This window comes from Pleurodeles waltl, chromosome 2_2 (assembly GCF_031143425.1).
Source record: "Pleurodeles waltl isolate 20211129_DDA chromosome 2_2, aPleWal1.hap1.20221129, whole genome shotgun sequence".
Taxonomy (NCBI): Eukaryota; Metazoa; Chordata; class Amphibia; order Caudata; family Salamandridae; genus Pleurodeles; species Pleurodeles waltl.
In genome coordinates, this window is record NC_090439.1 from 204748737 (window position 1) to 204774798 (window position 26062).

At 45.0% G+C, this 26062-nt stretch overlaps 1 protein-coding gene across 1 annotated transcript in view; it reads left to right on the top strand.

Annotated features, from left to right (window-relative positions):
- The window catches only part of CLPTM1L (CLPTM1 like), a 1089711-nt gene that overhangs the window by 273396 nt on the left and 790253 nt on the right, over positions 1-26062 (top strand). The window contains exon 9 of the mRNA XM_069219638.1: positions 2172-2275. Coding sequence (XP_069075739.1) covers positions 2172-2275 — 104 coding nt within the window. The remainder of the gene's footprint in view (positions 1-2171; positions 2276-26062) is intronic.

The following is a 26062-nucleotide window of genomic DNA, read 5'->3' on the forward strand; positions in this document are numbered from 1 at the left end:
TGGCAGTAGAGGCACAAGCTGCGGCTCTCCGCGGCGGCGTGTGCTGCTCGTTGGCCGGCTGGGTGCTAGCGCTCCCCCCTGGCGCGCTTTAGTTGTCCCGTGTGTAGTAGCTCCTGAGATGTTCCTGCTCTTGATATCCCAACAGAGGCTGGAGGCGAGTCCCGAAGTTCCCAAAAAGACACTGCTGGCCGGGTCAGGAAGGACGATGGTTCTCCGTTCCAGTAAGTATTTCGCTTTTCTTTTGTGAGCTGGGGTCCTCAGAGAGCAAGTGAAAGGGGGGGGCCCAGCCCAGCCTCTTCCGGGCAATGACGGGCAAGGACGGGCCCGCCCTTGGCACGGGCTTTGCCCGGGCGCCGCCCGCGCGCGTCCCGCGCGGCGGGAGCGCGAGTTAAATTTAAAGGGCTCCTGCCCTTTCGCAGCAGCAGCAGAGTGGTTCCCCCGGTCTCTGGCGGCAAAATCGCTTCCCGCGACGGCGGGAGCGCGAGTTAAATTTAAAGGGCTCCTGCCCTTTCACAGCAGCAGCAGCAGAGTGGTTCCCCCGGTCTCTGGCGGCAAAAGCGCTTCCACTCTCATACCAGTGTAGGGTGTTGGAGCTTTTTATAAGGGACTACAAGGTATAGGACTCACATGTCAGACCCACTGGTAGGCATTTTCTAAGAGTGCTTGGTCTGGAGAAGCACAAACTCCGGATTCAGAACATAACACATTGATTAGCATTGACTTTAATAATAAGAATCTATTTTTATGCAAGTAAACCTTTTTAGCAGCATAAGTAAAATGCAAAACTGGGCAAAAAAACGTGGAGTTTGCATGCAGCTCTTTGGTGGCCGTTTGTAGTTCACTGTGCCTGATTATGATTGTAACTTATGAACTGCTCAGTAACAAAAGAATCTCTAACTAAATCAGTAACCTGCTGTGCAATGCACCTTAAATACTGTTCTTTGCATGATACAAGTTCTTAGCAGCAGGCATATTAACCATCTGTCCTACCTTAGATGAGTCAAAACTGCCAATAGACAAAACTCCCAACTCTACCCAGCAGGTACTCACCAGAGTTATCTTGACACTTTTATTTTTGCCTAAATGGATGTACAAGGAACTTTGCAGTGCTTTTAAAACTGCTGCACAAAGGAAATGATATAAAAACATGCACTTTTCTGTCAGAATCCCCAGCTGGAGAAGTGTCTTCCTGCTGGCCCAGCCCTGAGGACCCCCTCTAGGGCCACGGACCCCAGGTTGGGAACTGCTACTCTACCCATCCCTGAACCCTAAAAAACCCTTTCCACATCTAAACTCCACCAATCCCTGAATACTTAAGACCATGCATCACACTAAACTCTACCCAATCCTGTAGCTTAGTCTCTTCACCACCCCTAAACTCGCCCACAGAACCTTAAACACCCTCACTGATCCCTAAACCCCACCCAACCATGAACCCTAAAAAGCAGTCATCACTTCTGTATTCCACCTATTCCTGAACCTTAAAAATACCCATACCTCTAAACTTCACTCCTCTAGGAACCCTAATAAGCCCTCACCACTAATTTCTCATACCTAATAAAACAAATAAATAAACCTTTCTATGCCACATCTCCACACTTTTTTGTCCCCTAAAAATCCTTGATCACCCCTGAACATCATTACGTATCCCTCAACCCAAAAAAAACCACACTAGTCCTTAACTCCACCCAGGTTTACTTGTACTTTTGGAATTTTCCTTAAATTTATCTTTCCTTCACAATGTTTCCATTAATTTTCGATTTATTTGTATTTCTCTAAAATTATCTTTACTCAAAGCTGGTTTTCCATGTGGTTTCTAATTTTTCGTATTTCCATGAATTCACATACATCAGGTAGTAGACATGTACGGTTGTCCCCAACATCTGGTATTGTGAGACCTGGTCTTTAGGGCAGGAAGACCAGGACAGAGACCGAGGGTATGGAGATACCAAACCTTAGGGACAAGAATACTGGCACTGTAACACAGAAACTAACTAGCCTTCTCTCAGTCCCAGGAGGCCATACCATTGCCAATTGTTGCACTTTACAGTGCCACATAACCTGTATGAAATTATTTGTCTGTGTTCCCTCACAGTAGATTTAGTTGCAATTATCATTCGAATTCTTTGTGCTGAAGTTAATTAACATTTCATTCATATGTTTTGTTTCAGTTCTTTGGCGATGCTTCAGTACCATTGTCATATTTCTTTTTCTTTTGGATGAACAAACCAGTTTGCTAGTATTAATTCCAGCAGGAGTTGGTGCTGTTATAGAGGTAAGTTTTGCTTCATTTTCTAAAGCCTCTGATTTACATACAATAACATTTAAAAAAGCAATTTGTCTCCACAGAGTTGAGACCAGTGTCTGCACTTTTCTAGAAATACCCTCCATGTAAACATTACAGTGCCTGAAATACATACTGTAATTATATATTCTAGTTCAAGTAACTTTAAGTGCTGTATGTTCTAATTAGTCTACGAAATAGTCACCTTCAGCAGTTCCAAAATTAATTGTGGTTTATTCCAAATGCACTTAGTTGCTGAATTATGTTTGTAAGCTAGTCTTCAGAAGCACACACCATGCTTCTTCCTCAGTCTGTTTTTTCCTGGCTGCCAGTGCAGACTTGTGAAGTGCTTGTGCATTCTTAATTAGTGCCATCGCTCTAGGCTTAACGTGTGAGGCCCTATTTAAATCCGTAAGGACTTTAGTGCAAGCAGTATCAATCCAACTCCATGTTTGTGGTATGAACGGGCAGCAATCCCAAGTTAATGCCTTCCTAATATGATCTGTGATATCAGAAAAGGCTGATCTATGGCCTCTGCTTGCAAGTCCAACATATTGCCACCTCTAACTAGTTGTATTGAAGAGTAGAGGAGAGGAAACTAATATTGTCCACCTTATTCCATTTGATAGTGAACCCATTTTTCTTAGCAAAGACTGTTTAAATTATGGTTTGGGACAGGATTTATTCATGCCCAGTAACCCCACCCTGCAAATCAGGGCTGTATGGTCACTATACCCAATAACTTCAGTCTCAAAATTCGCCACACGGTTGCTCAAATTCTCTGTTATTAAGATATATTCAATTGTTGATATGAAACCATTGCTCATAAAGGTGGGGGCTAAGTCAGCTTTACCTGCCCCTAAATCATTGACCATCATAACATTTAATTTTACCAGTAAGTTGTTTAATGTGTTTAAATATTCCTAATTTCTGAAATGGACCAGGGGCTCCTCATTGATGTCCGTGATCCCACACACTAACTTTTCATGCAAGGAACAATGGTGGACATTGAAATCACCTGCCCAAATCATACACTGGAGTTTGAGATTATCAATACATATAGTCTAGATAGATTTATACAGGGCCACAGCCACCATGGGTCTCTTCCGGTCAAAGCAGTTGTTATAGAAAATGATTATAAGCAAATCCCATTCTTCCGATATATATTGCACCCCAAAAGGTAATAAAAGGCTGAATCAGTATTAAACTTAACCACCTCCCAGGGAGGGTCTTAATAATGTAGGTGGCTAACCACTCCTTGGCCCCCCTGCACTTGACGGACCAACTGGTGTGTAATATACCCTATACCCATCAATACAGCTTACCTCTAGCTACCAAATTTCCTGCAAACATATAATATGATGTCTCACTATCAAATCCAGCCAGTCAACCAATTCGATCTTTTTCCTCAGCCTTGCAATGTTCCATGTTAGGAACCTGACTGTGTGAGGATTGTTGCTGATACTGCTAATATTAACCTTCTTAGAACTGTTCAGGGGTTCAGTCTCTAACTCCCCCGAGGGCAATAGGCTTACATCAGGGGCAGGTAAGTCTGGCACTAAGAGGATATTCTGTGGAGCGCTAGCTTCGCACTGTAAATTAGATGATGCCAGTCAGTCCTGCTCATTCAAGTTGCTCAAGCTCCCAAAATGGTTACCCCTCCCCTAGTCAGTTTTAGATTGTGAGAGCAGACTATTTGGTAGACAGCTATCAAATCCATAATGTGTGTATGTTCTATGGACCAACAATCTAACCATACTGGAGCCAACTAGTTTAAAAAAGCTAAGCTTACAAGTTATCAACTACCACCTCCAATTCTTATGGTTTTAATAAATTATGCAGTCTCTCTTCTTTCTTAAAACTTTATTTACATGCTCCCAACTTAAATATCTAGAACCTCTCTCTCTCACCCTCTATTCTTGATTGCCACCTCTCCCACGTCTTTCAAGTTCCTTTTGCTAGTAATCTTGATTTCCGCTGTGTATCCCTAAGGTACAGAGACAGATGATATTTCTCAGAGGGGTTTCTGTAAACTCTCAAATGCTCCTCCCAGCGTTCGTTGACAGGGTGAATTGTGAAGCCCACATAAATCCTTAAACTAGCACAAGTGATAATACATGCAGAAAACCTGGGGTTGCAGTTCAGAAAACCCACAATTGGATAGCTTTTCTTCATCTTACAAAGAAGTTTTTTTCTGCATTCCATTTGTAATCTCACAACATATACAGTTACAACAGTTGAAAAATAAACCACAGATACATGAAAATTGTGTGGAAGCTTAAATGTGATTTTGAGCAACTGTTCTCCATGTTGTGTCTTAACCATGATTTCATGAACCTTGCAGCTGTATACACTCTGGCTTTTGCACTTAGGCCAAGGAGGGTAAAAGTTTGTGAACTGTTTATTCTTGTCAGCTTTCCCTTTTGTATTCAAGAACTGAAGGATCAGGTAAATGAGAGGTAGATATGAAAGGATGACCAACACCAGATGCTGAAACCACCCTGTCCTCAACACTGTGAGAATGTATTCATGCTTTGATAAGATTCCTGATAATGTTTGGCTTAAGCTTAATTTGCAAAATCTATTATGTGCGCACATGTCTGACTCGGCTATTTCAATATTTGTCAGTAAGGTTCAAACAGTATAGAAAGATTGTATCAGCTACATCGAGCAGAGCATACTTGGAAGCCGACTGGTTTGTATCTCTCAAGCTTAAGCTTATAGAAATATACCTCAACGACTGTGTTTGATTACTGTCTCTCATTAGCAGACAAGAGTACTTGATTTGTGCGTTCACAAATGTTTTTGTGCTTCATTTTGGAATACCTGATTTTGTCACTTGGACACAAAATATCCTTAAGCGACTTTGTTTGCTTGAAAGTAACTTCAGGCTTATCTTTTATATACTTTGTTAATATATTATCAAGCAGTAAGAGATGCTAGTATTTGCTTAAAATACAATAGATCATTGTGCTCTCCTTATAATATCTCATAATCAGTCTCACAGTATTTTTATCTGTTGATTCTTTCTTATCCCGTACCATCAACAGCGTTAAATAATACATAATTATTAGAGAATGTATGAACTCTTTATATTGTTTTTTAATAATATGATTCTTATAACCACGCTGTATAATAATTTATTTATGTTGGATGCTTCTTTTTGATATTTGTCATCTGACCTACAAATCCTATGTGCTCTTAGCACTTCTCCAGGAGGAATGTTGTTCTTCTGATGCTGTGGGTGAGCTGAACTTCAATGTAGAGTGATATTCACGGAGTTCAACTTCCTGTGGATTCTACTCATGATTCTATTATTATCCACATCAATTTCACTACCAAGGAAGCAAATTCTTACTTTGCTGTATTCCAAAGTCTGCTATACATTTGTCAAATTTTGATTCAGATGAGAATAAAAGTCTTATAAGTCCTTCACCTACCCCTTCCGGATCACAACGACATGATCTATATAACATAGTCATGGTTGAATATTAGCCTTCAAGGGCTTTAAATCTGTTTTGACCAAATTTTCACTTCTGAACTGACCTATGAACAATTAGGCATGTAATGCCGCAAACCGTAAACCTCTTGCAGTTCTGCAGATTTGATGGTACAGGTCATGTTCATAAAGAAACAACGTAGTGTTGAAACCAAATTAAGCTATTTCCAAAAATATCTTACTGTGAGAAAATGGACTTGCTGGTCTGCTGTTCAGAAAATGCTCTATTCTCATTAACCCATCTTTGACTGAAACAAGAATAAAAGGATTTTACATTCATTGTCATTAGGATTAGGTCATCCTACCAGTGTATACTGTCCACAGTTTTCAGGAAATCAGGCTCTCGAATGTACAGCGGTAAATTCTTTAACATAGATGACAAAAAGTTAGTGAATTTTGAAAGTCATTCAGTTAAGAAATCGTTAATGGAAACTAGATCTACCTTGAGGATTGGTTAAGTTTTAAGGGCTTTAGGCAAAATGTAGATTACAGGTAATTTAGAAAAAGGGATGTTAAAATACTCATAATCTTCATCAAACAATAAGCATTAGGAACATGGCCAATTCTTTTTCAGCTGCTTTAATTCTACATATGGTTGTAATCTCATAACAGGAAAAATCTGACAAATGTCTTGATCCTTCATTGTTATAGTTGGCGTAATCCAGTAAAAACTGCTGAACCACATTTGTCAGCTTTTCATATAACAATATCCCTATTGTTCTCAAGAAACTGTATTATTAACCTCTGTTTCCTATTGACATTCAATAGCTTTTTTGAATTGAATTTTAATTCATTCATATCTCGCAGTTCACATGTTTGAAATATTGCCTTCATTTGACAATGCTGGAAAAAATTTGAATTTAAGTTTTAATCCACTTTCTATAGATTGATTAACTTCAGCGTTCAAATCCTTGGTAATAGTTTCCACATCCACAGGAGTTGATTCAGTTAAATAAATCAGAGTTTGTATATCCATTAAATAATTTATGGAATTACTAGAGATGGAGTCGAACTCATGGTCGAACTTTTGTTTGGCGGAGCAAGTTAAATTTTGACAAGCTTATATAACAACCTTATAAGTCTTAGCCAATCAACTTTAAATTGAACAAAATCAACATGCTATGCTGGAACAAAATTCTGTCCTTTGTTCAAGATCCATGGATTTTTTTCACTTAACCCAATTGGAACAGGTTATACTTAATACTCAATTTGTGTTCATTTTCTTTCTGCAATATAGCCTTGTTTTGTATTCCTTTTACTTCTTCTCAGGAGTCATTTCTCCTTCTGGTTGCACCATTCTTTCGAAGTGTTTGTTTTACTGTTGCTGTAATCCTCTTTTCTGCTTTCGGCATTCTTTAGAATTCCTCTAAAAAAAGAAATATTAGGAATAGAGAGTGAGGAAATGGTGCATGGCTCACTGTCTGTTGTGGCAGTGGTTGTGAAACTTAGAGCATTCGAGTTGGGCTTATTGTATCCTTTGTCATATTTCTTAGCATAAGAATAAATGTGACCTGAGTAATAACCTCACATGTCACATTCTAATTTAGTGTATTTTTTTTGTACCTCATCTCATTCAGATATTTATAAAGAATATCATCCAGGATCTCATAATTCTTTACCATCAGGTACCCACATTTAAAAATGTTAATGTTCCTTTTTTTAGGCAGTTATTTCAGACTGAAGTTTGGCTATGATAAATTCACCTTGATCAATCAACATATTCATTCAATTAAAAGAAGTGTCCTTCCTTCAATTTTGGATGCAATTTTCACCCATCTCTTTTGTCATATTCTCTACAGATGGGATGAGATTTATACACACACATCTTTTTATGGATTTCTTCTCTACATGCTACCTTAAGGTTTGGATCTTCTACCATTTCAAATTCCCCTTCATCTTTAACCTCTCCAGTTTTAGAAACAACTTTTTCAGAGTTTTCTGTGGAGCTCCTGAATTATCATTGCTTTTCCTACTGCTATTTCTTGTAAACAGGGAGTCGGCTAGTTGCTATATACTTATATGCTTTGACATTGTCATGAATGAATCAAAAAAGCAGGTATGCCCTGCTTGATTATAGTCATGATGGTGTAGCTTGAGCCTTAAGGCACAGTGAGCATGGGACCCATATCTGGGCATACCTGTTGCACTTAGGGCATCAACCTCAGCAACAAGAATGTGATGTATAGAATGTTTGAATCAATCTCAGCCTCTGGCAGTTGCTCGGGCCATATTCCAGTCCATTGTTTCTAATCCACAATGGCACTCTAGACAAATACCTGCTTAATACAAATCAGTCCTGGCCATGTTACTCTTGGGAAAAACCCATGAGTCTAAACTGAGGTGGGATGGAGTGCACAATGACGGTGGACTGGATGTGGCCTGAGTAATAACCAGTGACTGAGATTAGCTTGAGCATTCCAGCCATCACTTGATTGTACACTTCATAGAAATGTGCAAAGGCAGTGTCCAGTGTTTAGCAGTCATATCCCAGCAACATATATGGCCGGACTTAAAATGCTTGGTTACAGATATGAAGAGGCATCAAATGTCAAGCAACCAGCAAGGTCACTTTCATATGCTTTTGAAAAAATGTGAGCATTTCCACGTGCTCAGCCATATGTATAAACAGACTCCACAGTCACAGCAACAGGCCTGGATGGTCCCAGGTGGCCATTGGCAAGTATGGCAGGTCTCACTGGCCCAGCAACAGGAAACATTAGTCTCTATATGTCCAGCAGTGGAGAATGAAAATGTCTAGTCAGGTCCTGCTAATGAGCACCTAGATGGCTTAAGGGATCATGGATATCAGGTTTTCAAGAAAATCCTCTCCTGCCCAACATCTCATTTGGACTCTGTGTCCCTCAAGAGAAGAGAATCATAACATTGATTTTTCACTCAGTTTGCCATTGCCGCCTGCGTGCCATTGACATGTGCCAACAATTTTCTCTTATTTTTGTACCTTGTATGTGGCAGTGGTGTACAGAACTTCGCCATGTCCATAATATGTGGCTGCAATATGCATTATAGAAATATACACATTGAGCCAGCTGTCAAATATGATATGGGCTTTTGCCATTTGCTTCAGTATTTCTATTTAAAACAAATGGTGCCACACATAAACAAAATTGTTTTGACCACTACAGAACACAATGCTCAAAGTTGCTTATCTTGTCTTGACCTACTCAAGAACACTCCACATAGTCTCATCCATAAAATGTATCTGCATCTCTTCATCATTTATTCTGGAGGGTCCCCTACTTTCCTTCCAACCATTCCTCATTATTAGTACCCTCTTCTAAATCCTCTACTCCCAATGCTCCCACCTCAATTAAGACCTATTATATGAACACAATTTTGCTTCCCTTCTCTTAGCCTCCATTCACTCTTATCCTAACCCAACCTCCCCACCACCCTTGACATGTTCGACACTTCTCTTCTCAATATCCATGAATGATTTTGGAACTTCCACCATGGTCCCTTAGACCTAACATAATTCCTCTTTAAGATTTGGTCTAAACTCATAGAGCTAACTAGAGAAATCAACAGTTTCTCTTGAAAATTAAACTCATTGTTTTCTCAGTTGGAAAAATAGAAAAGTTACCCCTCAGGCTGGTATACCTCACTAGGTCATCCACCTCAACCAGCCAAAGACCCCCGCGCTAGAAGTACATTCCTCTAGGAAAGCCCTATGCAATCTGTCGAAAGAAGACATCACCGCACTACTGAAAGAGGACAATCCTGCTGACTTAAGTGAAAGATCCAATACCACATCAACATCAGAGCGTACGACGACGACCAAGGGCACCCAATCCCTATTATGAAACAAACCTCTGACAACCTCATCGCTATCCAACCCTCCAAAAGCAACAAAAATCAACTTGTTTGCTTACTACTGAGTTGCAGGTCTTCTGTGAAATACTGCATCAAGATTGCTAAGACCACTCACTTTCTTGGTTTGGACCACCTGTTCGTCACAGGGACCTGGCCCTGACTTTTCCGTCCCTCTGATGGCCTCGTAAGTGCCTCCTGACTATTAAATCATATCAATATATTGAGAGGGCATCCTGGAGGAGCTCTGGTGCTGAAAGCAAGTTTAGATTTGATTAAGAGAGCAATTCTTCAATCCCTCCCTCAAAACCCTCTGAGATACACATCATCTACAGCCCAGCAGGAGAATACCAAATCTTCATTGAACAACTCATAGACCTTATCAATCATTCCCTCTCCTTCTCAGACAACTTTGTTTTTGGAGACTTCACCATCCATTGGGGTTTATTTTATTAAGTTCATTCGGTCTAGAGATGTAGACCATTTTGAGTAACAAAGATAACAATCATACATGATAAATAGTATTTGTTAAAAAAAACAACAACAAAAACACGATAACAAAATTAAAACAGTAATAATCAGGACAGTATAACAATAAGATCAACAAGACTAAGTATTTGATTGTAGATAAAAAGTACAATAAATAAGACATGGCTAAAATGTTAAGAATAAAAAAGATAAAAGCTAGGATATAAAATTCTGTCTAACATACCAATGTGTGCAATTGTTTTCCCGTAAGACCTGGCCCTCGTCAATCCTCATGTAGAGGGCAACAAGCTCCAGCTAAGAAATTCCTACTGATGCTACTAAAAAAAAAACAGTTGAGACTCCTTCTGTCGACTAATGCCAGGATGGCTCACATGCCCTTTGAAACAATAAGCCTACGCCGGATGTACCAGGCCTCTGCTAAAAATTTGGTAACTGTAATAGCTACCACGGAGGATGAGTTGTATGTACAGATTCTGGTGGCGTTTGCTCTATCATATAATGACATATTTTTGCAGAGGGGAATGATCCACCTCCCTCTGGGACTCTTATACAAAGGGCAGAAAAATAGTAAATGCTCTATTGTTTCTTTGCAATTTTGGCAAGAGATACATCTTTCATTTGAAGCGATGTTAGATGACCAGTGAGCCGTAAAACCATTAATAGGCAGTGTACCATATCTTAGTTGGAGATATAAAGCACGGGCGTACAGAGGCATGGGAAGGTTCAAGAAGTTCTCAGGCCAGGGCTCGTGCTTGAGTTGGAGAAATTCCATTGTTAGCCTGCCCGCCCCTTTTTGGTACAAGGAGTCTTCATTAACTTTCTCCCAATATCTTTTTGTGACAAGTTTCCTTGCATTATCGGGGATTTGATCCGGGTATTTCCAGTAGGAAGGAAAACCTATTTTGACCCAGGCAGATTTCATTTCCTTCAGCCATGGAATTTTCTCCAGTGCCTGGGGGGTGGCTATGAGCTCTCTTATAGCCAACCTATATGGTTCGAGTTCAACAGATTTCCATAAACGAATCCAATAGGAGAGAGGCCTTAGGGCTGCTGTGGTTTTAATACTGTTTAGACCTAGGTCTAGCCTTAGAGGGGTCATTGGTGAGCCCATACCTAGCCGGGCAATCTGTCTAAGGAAATGGTTTTCCTTGATTTGCAGAGCATTGAGGTTTTTGTGGGACCCCCAAAGTTCCGCTCCATAAAGGGCCGCTGCTCTGATTTGGACATTGTAAATCTCTGCAAGTATGTTCAAGGGGGGACTCGGAGCCTTTCTCGATCTACGGACAAGGGCCCCACCTCTCTGGCTTATAATGAGAGCCCCTTTGTCAATGGCTGCCATCCATTTGCCTGTGGTCGATAGTCTGAAACCCAAGTAGTCGAACTCTTCTACTTTCTCCAATGGAATCGAGTTCATTTCTATGCTAACGCGCAGTCGTTTCTTGGAGGTACTATATATCATGAGTTTTGTTTTCTTAATATTTACGTCCAGGCCATAGTCACTACAAAAAACACAGAATTGGTTGATCAGGTTTTGGATTCCCATTGGCGATTTAGATATCAAAATTGTATCATCTGCATATAGCAGACACGGGATTTTTTTCCCAACCAATTTAGGTGAATCATTTATACAGTTCTCTAAGTAGTGGATGCAATTATTGATATATAGCAAAAAAAGGGTGGGTGCCAGAACACATGCCTTTCTAACTCCTTTTTTTAATAGCTACGGGGTCAGTCAACTCGCCCCCCTGGCCACATCTAATTTGAGCGAAAGTATTTTCATGCAGTTGAGCAATGAGTTTCAGGAGACCAGATGGCACTCCCATGTTTGATAATGTTGACCACAGCAGGTTCCTGGGGATCAATTCAAATGCGGCTCTGAGGTCTATGAAGACCACATAGAGATTACCCCTCCCCAGGTCAACATTCTTCCATTTTATTGACATGAATCTTAGGGCTTGGTCAACTGTACTCACTGCAGGTCTAAATCCTGCTTGTAGGTCAGAAAGAGCTTCGGACTCCATAATCCATTCCTCAAGATGGAACAGAAGATGCTTTGCATAGATTTTTTGGGAGTTATCAAGGAGACTAATCGGATGATAATTGGCAGGGATGTTCGGATTTCCTTTTTTTAAAATGGGTACTATTTCAGCCCCTTTCCAAGTGGGTGGAGCGGGGGCCCCTGCTGCAATAGCATTGCAGATAAGGTTGAGATATGGTGCCCATATATCTGATCTTGATTTGTATAGATCGCCTGGAATCTTATCTGGGCCAGGGGCCTTTCCCCATTTCAATGAGACTATTGCTGCTCTTGTTTCGGTTAGAGAGAATGTGATCGGGGTGGTCTCATGGTTTATTGGGGCATCAGGGGCCCACAGAGATGCTTCAGAAGGCCCTTCGTATAGTTGCCCAAAGTGCTCTACCCATGATGCTGAGAGAATTGAGGAGCCAGGTGCGGCAGGGGAATTGCTACAGTCATCAGTTATTAGTTTCCAGAACCTAGATGTGTCATTAGATTTAGCAGTCTCCAAAATAATAACCCATCTGGCCTCTTCCGAACTTCTGCGTGCCTTAGAACATTCCTTTTTATAAACTTTTCTGGCTGTTCTTAACGGCCCAACATGGCCATCTTTTATTGCTTCCAGGAGAGACAGTTGTGCTTCTCTGCAACAATTGTCAAACCAAGGAGCGCAGTGCTTTTTGTTAGGATTATTAAGAAACTTTTTTGTAAAAAGATGCTTTAAAGATTGGAACAAGTCAGTGTGGGCTGCTAAAACTCTGTCACCCTCCCATTCTCATTTAGCCGGATCATACACTCCATCTGGTTGGCAAGCAGGTTGTAAATAGATGCCAGGTGTTTAGGGGAAGAATTAACAGATTCCCATTTTAGGTTGCGTCTGTTATTAGTTAGAGCCAGCTGGGAGGCATGGCTCTTAGAGTAGGGCACATTAAACGCAGGAAAAAGTCCTCTGGTCGATAAAATCAGCGGGTCATGATCGCTCTCAATTTGCTTTAGGACCCTCATATCGAACATGTGTCTCCACAGTCGGATGTCAAGAAGTATATAATCAATACGACTGCTGAGCCCTCCGAGCCTAAAGGTAGCTTGCAAATTTACATCTGAGCGCGAGCGACCGTTGCAGGCTCGGAGGCCATGGGCTAGTGTGATGTCGGCCAGTAAGCGCGCAGATTTATTCAGCCTTGGTCTTTTGTTGGAGACTAGCTCTTCTTTACATATTCCTTGGACTAGAGGATTAGGTTCAAAAGTGACATTGAAATCCCCTCCAATCAAAACAAAGAAGGAGGGATTGTTTTTAAGAAAACTGTCCAAAATGGACAGGACATCCGAAGCAGCGTGGGAGCTCACATTCCTGTTATAGATATTAATTAAAAGTAAAGGTCTCTCTTCAGAGATCATTATTAATAGGACTTGCAAGTCAGGGCAACCCGTATCTATTTCTTCTATCTTGCACCTAAGAGAAGTGTTGATCCACACAAGCAGCCCTCCCGATGGTCTCCCAGAAGATGACTTGCGTGCTGGAACCCAATAGCTTTTAAAGCCTAGTCTATATTTGGGTTCTAATGCCCACGTTTCTTGGAAGAGGCAGATGAGGTGATCATCAATAAGACTGCCCCATCCTGGGCTTTGTAATTTGCTTTCCAACCACGCTATATTCCAGCTGAGTACCTTATCAAGATCCTCTGTTTTTATGGACCCTGCTTTATTCTGAGGATATTTCCTACAGGGGGAGGAACTACTAGGAACCATACTAATTCCCTCAGGTATATTAGGACCAGTGGCTTTCTCGCTATGTGCCTTGTGAACCTCGCTGGATGTGACCCCAGCTATATATGAATTAGGTAGGTTGGCCATACGGGTGGACCCCAGAATGTATGGAACAATTGACAGGAACGGAATACATTCCTCGCTGACTTGGCTCGTGATGCTTGAGGGTGGTCCCCGGTTAACAGGATCTGCCAAGGTCGAAGGGGCAACGGAGTTAGAGATGCTGAGGGCAGTAGGGTGAATGTCCTCAGCCTCACCATTGCTCGGAGCCACTTCCGAAAGGTCATCTCCTAGTCAGTCTGTCTCAGAAAGAGATGACGAAGGGCATCTAGGGCCAAGTGCAGGGATAAACTGTGTGTGGGTAGCCGGGGAGCCCCGTATAACGTTGGCAGTTGTCTACTCCAAGCTGGCATGGGAGGTGGATAAAACACTTGTAACCTGCAAAGGGAGGCTTTTTCAGTTATAGGATAAGGTCTATTAGCGTTTAAAAAGAGCCGTTGGACAAGGTCTGGAGAATTGAAGTTGATAACTATGCAGTCCCCTGAACCGATCTTCGCTAGGGAACCCACCCAACCTACCCTTCTCACCATCAGTATTGAGGGTGTCATGGAAAAAGCAAACCCTGCATTCACGTGCAACCAATGAATAACCTTGTTTTTAAGTTCGGTATAAGATTCAGTGGAATGAGGTTTGAGTTCAGGAACATTCGATATAATGAGTACATAATGACATGATTCTGGTGGCAAATGGAGCACTTTTGGATCTGGCAGACCCCTGATCTTGTCGCTCTTCTGGTGTTCTGTTTGCGGGTGCTCACAAGTGGGGTTGACATCTCCCGGATTAGTTACTGGGTTATTCCATGGGGCGGTCCCTTTTAAAAGGGGAACTGAAACCATATGGGGCTTATTCATTAAAATACTAGCTGTTTTGACGGAGCTGGGCCAATCTTGGTTTAAAGAGGAAAAAGGGATTTTTGCTATTTGGCCAGTGGGTCTGTTAGCAGTGATGAGGTCATGGTTGGCAAGGGGATAGGATTGAATTTCTACGGGTGGAGCAATTTTTGGTGGCTGGCTATTGATAAGGCTTTCCAATTTGTCCTCAATCGATTGGAGGCGGGTTAAAATTGGAAGAAATAGTTTTGAAAGCTCATCTCTTATGAAATCCCTGGTGTACTCATTTGTATGGCGGGAGCGCGATTCAGTTTTTAAAGGGCTCCTGCCCCTTGCACTCCTTCCCGGCACACAACAGCGCTTCCCGCGACGGCGGGAGCGCAATTCAGTTTTTAAAGGGCTCCTGCCCCTTGCACTCCTTCCCGGCACACAACAGCGCTTCCCGCGACGGCGGGAGCGCGATTCAGTTTTTAAAGGGCTCCTGCCCCTTGCACTCCGTCCCGGCACACAACAGCGCTTCCCCCATCCATTGGGGTGACCCGCCAGACACACAAGCAGTTCTGCGTTATGTCTTTTTAACAAACAACCAATTAATCCACTCTGCTCAAGTCCGAACAATATGAAGGGTGACATTCCTGCTCTATTTGTTGCCAGGGAAGGAACTATCTTGTTTGAATCTCTATTCCCAGTAGAATTGTCTGACCACTTCCCTATTTTTTCCACCTCAATATCGAAGGAGCTTCACACAAAGGGCAAGCCATCAGACCAAATCTCTTGTCCAGAAACTGTACCCAAATACATCCTAGTGAGTTATTATCTAATGTGTTCTTGCTTTGCACCCTCCAAGGCACCATTTACTACTATCCAGATGACTAGCCACTGTAGGAGGCTGGCTCTCTATATAGTTAATGAAAATGATGTGCACTGTGCAGAGAGTCCAGGCAACCCCACCTTGGTATCCAGAGGCAAAAATAGACAACCCAGTGGTTACACCTGACACCTTAGGATGGTCACCCCCAACTTTTTGCCTGCCTCCTTCCATTTTTCTGACCCTTTTTTTGCTGGTTTTAGGACTCCTCTGTGCACTTTCCCACTGATGACCAGTGCTAAAGTGTATGTGCTCTCCTCCCTAAACATGGTAACATTGGCTCATAGCCAATTGGCATATTTAATTTACCTGTAAGTCCCTAGTAAAGTGCACTAGAGGTGCCAGGGCCTGCAAATTAAATGCTATTACTGGACCTGATTGTGCCACCTACATAAGTAGCCCCTTAACCATGTCTCAGGCCTGCCATTGCAAGGCTTATGTGTGCAGTTTCACTGCCACTTCGACTTGTCATGTAAAACTAATTGCCAAGCCTTAAACTTCTCTTTTTCTACATATAAGCCACCCCTAAGATAGGCCCTGGGTAACCCATAGGGCAGGGTGCTGTGCAAGTAAAAGGCAGGACCTGTACTTTGGCATGTCCTGGTAGTGGCAAACTCACATTCGTTTTCCACTACTGTGAGGCCTGCCCCTCTCATAGGCCAGCATTAGAACTACCCTTATCTACTTTTATCTACTTTTAAGTAATAGATTCTGATATGAAAGGAGTAACCCTGTCATGTTTAGTATAGCGAGAATGGTAATAGAAAATCCTTCTTACTGCTTACGTTGGATTAAATATTGCTATTTTAGAAATGCCACTTTTAAGAAAGTGGGCATTTCTCTGCACTTACTGCCATCTGTGCCTTACAGCTTGCAACCAATCCACATCTGGGCTGTGCTGATTGACAGCTCCCCCTGTGCATTCCATCCAGACAGCCATAAACACAGGACACTCAGCTGCATCTGCATACAAATGAGTTTCCCTGGGCAGGAGGTGTGGATGGGCTCTCTCTTACACTTCAAAGGCCCTCACACAAAGGACTGATAACCCCTCCCCTCTTGCCCCCCCACAAGGATCCTGGCAGACAGGGCTGGGTTGAAAGGGGAACATGTGCACTTCAAGACCACTCTTTGAAATGACCTCACCAAATCAGATATTTCTGGACTTACACCTGGACTTTCAGAGGGACTGCCTGGCTGCCCAAAGGACTGCTGGCCTGGTTGTTGCTCTGCTGGAAGGACTCGGACTTGCCCACAAGTGCTCTCAAAGGTCTTGGATTGAGCTTGCCTCCTTTTCTGAGACTGCATGAAAGAGAAGGAAATCCTTGTGTGTTGGAAAATCGATGCAACACCTGCAGAAATGGATGCATTACCTGCCTTGTGGTAGAAAAATCACTGCATTGTCTACTGGATCGACACATTACCTCCTCCTTCTTACCAGCGCATCAAGGATTTTCAACGCTTCTTCGCTGGGTGTCAAAATATCCCTGCACTGCAGTGAGGAACCAAGGCTGCGCTCCTGGTAATCGACATATCACCTTGCAGTGGGGAAGGAAACAACTCATCTGTGCCGCCCCGGAAAATCCAACTCAGTGTGTTATTTTCCTGCTCTGCAGCCCCTGTGCGTCATTATTTTTGACGGATTCCCAGGTAGTAGTTAAAAGGATACAACCACTGGTTCTTAGGGATTGAGACACATTTAAACCTTCAAAAAGTGATATGTTGGGGGGTGGGGCCATGATTGCAGACGGGTGAGACTTTGGCTTTAGTTTCTCTGTCCCTGCCGACCTTCAGCTTCGTATAGCACCCTGCCTGCTGTTGAGATCGACCTGGTTCAGCACATGATTCAGCTGGAGTACACTGGGGACCCACCGGAGCTACTCGTTGCGAAGAGGGACGGATGTGAGCGGTTCTGCAATCAGCTGCCTGTGGCCGGGCCCACACCGAATCTGAGGTGTATGCTTACGGGGCCGCGGGCACCTGATGCAGTCATAGCGCTGCTATGTATCAGCCCATTCGGTGCTTCAATGTGGGATTTGTCTTACCGGGCGAGGTGGTCGGCCTCAGGCTGCCGCCAGAAACAATTGAGGCTGAGTACCCGGCAGCGATGAGACGGCACTCCAGGTCTTACTGCACTGGAGGCTTGGGGCAGTCGTGCGACCCCACCCCTGGCCTTATGTGCATGGCCTTCGGGCAGGCCCTGGTGATCCTGAGGTTGGGGGCTGCAAGGACGGCCACGTGACCGGAGACTTTGTGGCCAAAGAAGCAGTCAGAGTCCCAAACCCAAATCCCCCCCCCCCCCCCCAAAACTAGACTTATTTACGGGGCCTAGTGTATGCAGTATGAGCAGGGAGACCTGCGCCTGAATCTCTGGGCCCCTGTGGTAAGACACAGTGGCGCCCCACGGTGCCACAGTACTGAGTGCTGCACCTGATGCGCTGGTGTAGGAAAGTACCATCTTGCCTGGCATGTTACCCCCATATTTCACTGTATATATGTTTTTTTAGTCTATGGGTCACTGGTACCCTGCCAGGCAGGGCCCCAGTGCTCGTAAGTATGTGCCCTGTATGTGTTCCCTGTGTGATGACTAACTGTCTCACTGAGGCTCTGCTAACCAGAACCTCAGTGGTTATGCTCTCTCTGCTTTCCAAATTTGTCATTAACAGGCTAGTGACTAAATTTACCAATTCACATTGGCATACTGGTACACCCATATAATTCCCTAGTATATGGTACTGAGGTACCCAGGGTATTGGGGTTCCAGGAGATCCCTATGGGCTGCAGCATTTCTTTTGCCACCCATAGGGAGCTCTGACAATTCTTACACAGGCCTGCCAGTGCAGCCTGAGTGAAATAACGTCCACGTTATTTCACAGCCATTTACCACTGCACTTAAGTAACTTATAAGTCACCTATATGTCTAACCTTCACCTGGTGAAGGTTGGGTGCCAGGTTACTTAGTGTGGGGGCACCCTGGCACTAACCAAGGTGCCCCTACATCGTTCAGGGCAAATTCCCTGGACTTTGCGAGTGCGGGGACACCATTACACGCGTGCACTGTACATAGGTCACTACCTATGTACAGCGTCACAATGGTAACTCCGAACATGGCCATGTAACATGTCTAAGATCATGGAATTGTCACCCCAATGCCATTCTGGCATTGGGGGGACAATTCCATGATCCCCGGGTCTCTAGCACAGAACCCGGGTACTGCCAAACTGCCTTTCCAGGGTCTCCACTACAGCTGCTGCTGCTGCCAACCCTTCAGACAGGTTTCTCCCCTCCTGGGTTCCAGTCAGCCCTGGCCCAGGAAGGCAGAACAAAGGATTTCCTCTGAGAGAGGGTGTAACACCCTCTCCCTTTGGAAATAGGTGTGAAGGCTGGGGAGGAGTAGCCTCCCCCAGCCTCTGGAAATGCTTTGATGGGCACAGATGGTGCCCATCTCTGCATAAGCCAGTCTACACTGGTTTAGGGATCCCCCAGCCCTGCTCTGGTGCAAAACTGGACAAAGGAAAGGGGAGTGACCACTCCCCTGACCTGCACCTCCCAGGGGAGGTGCCCACAGCTCCTCCAGTGTGTCCCAGACCTCTGCCATCTTGGGAACAGAGGTGTATGTGGCACACTGCACTGCCCTGAGTGGCCAGTGCCAGCAGGTGACATCAGAGGCTCCTTCTGATAGGCTCTTACCTCTCTTGGTAGCCAATCCTCCTTCCTAGGTAGCCAAACCTCCTTTTCTGGCTATTGAGGGTCTCTGCTTTGGGGATCTCACCAGATAACGAATGCAAGAGCTCACCAGAGTTCCTCTTCTTCTCCCTCTTCACCTTCTTTCAAAAGATCGACCGCTGACTGCTCAGGACGCCTGCAAAACCGCAACAAAGTAGCAAGACGACTACTAGCAACCTTGTATCGCTTCATCCTGCCGGCTTTCTCGACTGTTTCCAGGTGGTGCATGCTCTGGGGGTAGCCTGCCTCCTTTCTGCACCAGGAGCTCTGAAGAAATCTCCCGTGGGTCGACTGAATCTTCCCCCTGCAACCGCAGGCACCAAAAGACTGCATCACTGGTCCTCTGGGTCCTCTCTCAGCACAACGACTGCTTTGCTGGGTACCACGTGATTTGCAGCTGCTCTGGCTCCTGTGCACTCTTCCAGGATTTCCTTCGTGCACAGCCAAGCATGGGTCCCGACACTCTAACCTGCAGTGCACAACCAGCTGAGTTGTCCTCCGGCGTTGTGGGACTCCCTTTTGTGACTTCGGGTGGACTCGGTTCACTTTTCTTCTAAGTGCCTGTTCAGGTACTTCTGCGGGTGCTGCCTGCTTCTGTGAGGGCTCCCTACGTTGCTGGGCACCCCCTCTGTCTCCTCATCCAAGTGGCAACATCCTGGTCCCTCCTGGGCCACAGCAGCACCCAAAAACCTCTACCACGACCCTTGCAGCTAGCAAGGCTTGTTTGCGGTCTTTCTGTGTGGGAACACCTCTACAAGCTTCATCGCAACGTGGGACATCCATCGTCCAAAGGAGAAGTTCCTAGTCCTCTTCTTTCTTGCAGAACTCCAAATTTCTTCCAACAGGTGGCAGATTCCTTGCACCCTCAGCTGGCATTTCCTGGGCTCCTATCCACTCTTGACACTGTCACGACTATTGGACTTGGTCCCCTTGTCTTACAGGTACTCAGGTCCGGAAATCCACTGTTGTTGCATTGCTGGTGTTTGTTCTTCCTGCAGAATCCCCCTATCACGACTTCTGTGCTCTCTGGGGGTAGTAGGTGCAATTTACACCTACCTTTCAGGGTCTTAGGGTGGGCTATTGTTCTAACCCTCACTGTTTTCTTACAGTCCCAGAGACCCTCTACAAGCTCACATAGGTTTGAGGTCCATTTGTGGTTCGCATTCCACTTTTGGAGTATATGGTTTGTGTTGCCCCTATACCTATGTGCTCCTATTGCAATCTATTGTAACTTTACACTGCTTGCATTACTTTTCTTGCTATTACCTGCATAACTTTGGTTTGTGTACATATATCTTGTGTATATAATTTATCCTCATACTGAGGGTACTCACTGAAATACTTTTGGCATATTGTCATAAAAATAAATACAAACCGCGTCAGTCTAGGAAGCACTGAAACTAGTAATCCTGGGGGAAATGATAGCGATGGCAGCGGCGGACAATAAACGCAGGAAAGAGAAACAAGCGGCTCTGGAGTTGGTGGCGACGTTAGAAGCCACCCATAAGCGCACCAGAGCACAGAAAGTATGGAGGGAACTGTAAAAGGCACAACTCTAACTTAGACACCTGGGCCAAGCTTAGGCTGAATATGCAATATAACACCTTATATATAAACTCTACCTCAGCTGTAACCATGGTGGTCGAATGCTGGTGAACTGTCTGTGCAGCAAAACGCACACCATGGTGGTCCAGGTGATCCAGACTGGGCCTGCCACCATGATGGAGACCGCTGCAAGCACAGCAAACACATTTGGAGCCTTGTTTAGCACCCTATTTTTCTCTGCATAGTCCCCCAGCACCCTCACGCCTCTACTAGATGCTGAGTCCGCTTCCCTTGATGATCCGATCCGCATTGAGCAAGTCCTCTCTGCCAAATCCCGCTTGAAAACCATGAAAGCTCCGCTCAGATGGCTTCACTGCCCGGTTATATAAAACTTTCTGCCATGACCTGGTACTGCTCCTTACCCGGCTCTTCAACTCCTTCACCAAAAGAGATACAATCACTAACACCATGCGGGAGGGCCACTCTTTCTGTGATCCCGAAGCCGGCAAGGACCCTAATCTTTGTGGTTCTCACAGGCCGATTTCACTACTGAATACTGATGTGAAGCTCTTTGCCAGTGTCCTTGAAGCCTGGATTGATTGACCCTGACCAGGCAGATTTTATACCGACCCGACAAGCAAGCGACAATACCAAGCTCACTCTCCACTTAAGAGATAAAGAGTAGAGGTCACGGCAAGAAGCGCTCTAGCTATCCATTGACGCGCAGAAGGCATCTGACCTCATACATTGGCCCTTTCTCTTTACCACGCTTTGATGAATTAACTTGGGCACCCGGTTCTGTAGCTGGATTGGGAGCCTTTATAATGCCCCAAGAGCGTCTTTCAAGGTCATTGGGGCACTATCCTAGCCTTTTTAGATTCAGAGGGGGATATGACAGGGTTGTCCCCTGTCTCCCCTTCTGTTGGTGCTCTACATGGAGCCTCTGGCACAGCAGTTGCGGGATAATCCAGTCATTCTGGGCATTCCATTTGGAGGTACACAGCATCTTGTTGTGGATGACATTACCCTCTCCATCACAGACCCTCTGGGCTCCCTCCCCCAATCCACCCCTTCCCCCGATCGAAGAACTCCGGACGTTTAGGGAGGTGACCGGGTTTGAAACCAACACTCAGAAGTTGCAGATCCTCAGCCGTACGGTCTCCTCCAATTTTGAGACAGCCCTTCGTTCTATGTACACCTTTGACTGGGCTTCGGACACCCTGCCTTATCTGGGAATTGCATTTGCGCACACAGCCCATAAAATGACAGCTGTGAATTATTCCAACCTCCTTGCATAGGCATGTCAAGACTTCGGAGCCTAGGGCCACCTCCACCCATCCTGGACGGGCCGGATAGCAGCAGTTAAGGTGACCACACTAACGAGAATCCTGTATGTGTTCCAAATGCTCCTTCTAACCCCACCCCCAAACACACTGCGGAAACTGCAACTGGCGATTAATAAATTTATATTGGATAACAAGAAACAGTGCTTGTCCCAACAGTTGCTTTATAGACCTAAGGCACAAGGAGGGCTGGCGGTTCCAAAGATCCAGCAATACTATCAAGCAGTGCAACTCCGTTACGTGGTGGAATTGAACCGGCCAGTGACAGAAACATTGGACCTTTATGGACCAATCCATCACTGGCTCACATATCTGGAAAGAGATATAGCTGCCTCTCAGTCACAGAGCTCAGGGCTTATACTCCTCACCTCTCTCCAGCTAAATGTTGTGAGTCTGGGACGCAGTGGCAACAAAAGCTGGCCTTACAACTTTCCCCTCTCCCATGATGCCGATACTAGCCAACCCAGATTTCCCCAATGGCTTACATCCTGAATGTTTCAAACGATGGCGAGATGGTGACTGTAAAAGTCTGGGCTCCCTCTTCGATGCCGACATGTTCCTTTCTTATGAGCAACTCCAAACAGACTACTCTCTGACAGACGCGGACTGAGTGCAATACCTTCAGCTCCATCACTGGGCGCACAACGCTGCAATGCGCACTGGTGGAGGGCGGCCACTACTCCCATTTGAAAAAGGGCTTGATCTTAAGTCTGAGGACAAGCCCCTTGTTTCAGACCTACTCAAACTACTGGGGGAGGGGTTGGGGTGGGGGTGGATCTGCCTTGACTCAAGACTATAAGCCAACAAAGCTGGGAGGCAAAATTGGGCAGGTCTCTTTCCACCAAAGACTGGACCGATGTCTGCTGTAGAGTGCAGCAAACCGCTCATAGCATAGCTGGGACCGCAATGGCCAATAAGATTGTATTGGTATCTTACCCCTCACAGACTGCATAAATGGGCAACACACATGACTGTAGAATGCTGGAGGGGCTGTGGTGATACTGAAACTTTATTGCACCTACTATGGCATTACCCCAGACTCTCCAGCTTCTGGGAACAGGTCCTTGATGATATTGACTGAGCCTTTGACACCACTATACCACGATTCCCGGCCTACCCCTTACTAGGACTACCTAACACTTTGACTCACCCTTTGGGTTCATGCAAGGGCCAACAGATAACAGTATCAGGTTATACTCTTACATTGGGGTACCCCTCAGGTCCCCCACCACTCCAGATGGTTGCACAGGCTATGGTTTATCTTTGGAATGGAGAATCTATCCATGGCGGTAGATCCGGACCCTTCTAGGTACATGGGCATGTGGACCCCTTTCATCACTCTGCTTTTGCATGAATTCCACAAACTGTCCTGCCCATCTTACCTCTGGGTATTGCGTCTGCTCCTGGATCCACCACACAACTAGCTGCTGATGAGATTCAAGGGTAGTAAACATTCGACTTGGCAACCTGCTTTGTCTCGCTGTTAGGTTTTCTTTTTCTAAAATACGCACAGAAGGGAATGGTGGGCTGTGTTTGGAGGAGGGGGAGTGGTTTGTTCAATCTTCTCTCTCTTTAAAAGTTTGCTCTGATCTCAGGCCTCCCTCTTGCTGCCGGCTTCAGGTTGTAGGTTTACGGCTATGTACAGGGTGTTATTCTGGCTCTCTTGACCGCACAGCCGGCCTGATGGATTGTAGGCGAGACGCTGTGTACCTCTGCGGAGAGGCGACTTTGCTTCTTTATGATAAACCAGTACAACAGATTTCCACAAAAAGTGATATCTCGTCTTGTGCATATATGATTTTTGCCATGTTGATCTTAATTCATTCAGATAAATATTATCCATTTTCCTAAACTGGCGTGGAGGACTTTTTGTGGTGTTTTCACTGTGTTACTGTATGAGTTATTGCACAAATACTTTTCACATTGCCTTCTAAGATAAGCCTTTCTTCTTTGTGCCAAACTACCAGAGGGTGAACACAGGATAATTTGGATTGTGGTGTGACTTACCCTGACTAAGATTGTGGTCACTACTTCTAACATCAATGCTCTATTTTTGTGGTAGTGTGAGCGAGCTGTTAGGCTTATATAGGAGTCCTGTTAAGCATTTGTTGTGCTCACAGTGTCAATAAATGAAGACACGCACACAAAAGAATAACTCCAGTCCAATTTACAAACATACTTTGGATTTTTTAAATAATTTTTAAGAACAAGAGCTTCGTTGCAAGGTAAGTAGTTTTTAAATTGAAAATACTTTTCAGTTTAAGAAATAGGCACAATGCAACTTTCTGCATCTTCTGTGTTAACGTATGGGAGGTAAGCAAGAATGCAGTTTTGCAGGTAAGTACACTACTTACTGATCCAGTCTTCAGGGTATTATGTCAACACCAGGCAAGGTTCAAATAATTTCCAAAAGTGCACCCACAGCAGCACAGAGGCCCCGGGGTGCAGAGGTCAAATTTGGAGTCTAGTGCCCACTGTTAAACAATGGAAACTGGGAGTGAATGAAGATACACTGCTCATAAGTGAGTAAAAGCTGCTTCAGAGTTTGGTCTCCTGGGATTGAGGTAAGCACTGAGGGGGAGGGGCACAAGGCGCACCACACTTACACCCTCAGACACACAGGGGCAGCCAGGTGCAGAGTTGCCAACACAGCGTTGGGCGCCCAATGTTAACCATCGGAAATGGGGGTATCCAAAGATGCGCTGCTCCCACGTAAGCAGAGCGGGGTCAGTGGTTGATCTCCTGGAGTTGAGGTAAGTACAAAGGGAGCCACAAGGTGCTTGAGGTGCTTTCTGAAGGACAGGAGGTCCTGGGTCTTGGGTAGGTTGGTGGGGAGGGAGTTCCAGGTCCCACAGACGTTACCTGCGATTCGTGGTAGGTCACGAGCACTTTCAGTTTACCATGCTCCCCTTCGGCCTTACCAGCGCCCCTTGAGTGTTCACGAAAGTGATCGCGATGGTTGCAGCCCATCTGCGCTGGTTAGGGGTTTCAGTCTTCCCCTACCTCGACCACTGGCTGTTGAAGGCGGATTCGCCCCAGAAAGTCATCTCCCACCTTCAGACTATGGCAAACCTCCGGCACATGCTGGGGTTCACTATCAATGTGCCAAAGTCACACTTGACTCCTTCTCAGTTGCTCCCTTTTATCGGGGCAGTTCTGGACACAGAACAGTTTCGGGCTTATCCTCCCGACAAACGAGTCCAAGACATCCAGGCTATAATTCCGATCTTTCGCCCTTGGTCTTGGGTTTCGGTGAGATTGACTCTGAGGCTGCTGGGCCTCATGGCCTCCTGCATTGTGTTAGTAACACATGCCAGATGGCCTATGCAGGCTCTGCAGTGGGACCTGAAGTTCCAGTGGGCACAGCATCAGGGGAATCTATCCGACCTGGTCCAGATTTCAGAGGGAACTGTGAAAGTCCTGCAGTGGTGCTTTCAAATCCATATTGGGTCCACGGCAGATCCCTCTTCCTTCCCCAACCAGATCTCTCTATAGTGACAGATTCATCCCTTCTGGGTTGGGGTGGCCACATGGGAGAGGCAGAGATCAGAGGCCTCTGGTCTCCGGCGGCGTCTGGGCTCCATATAAATCTGCTGGAGCTCCGGGCAATCAGGCTTGCCTTGAAAGCTTTTCTTCCCTCTCTGAAAGGGAAAGCAGTGCAGGTGTTCATGGACAATACTACCGCTATGTGGTACTCCAACTAACAGGGCGGAGTAAGGTCCTGGACCCTTTGTCAGGAGGCAGTACGGTTCTGGACATGGCTGGAACATCAGGGCATTACCCTGATTGTTCAACATCTGGCGGGC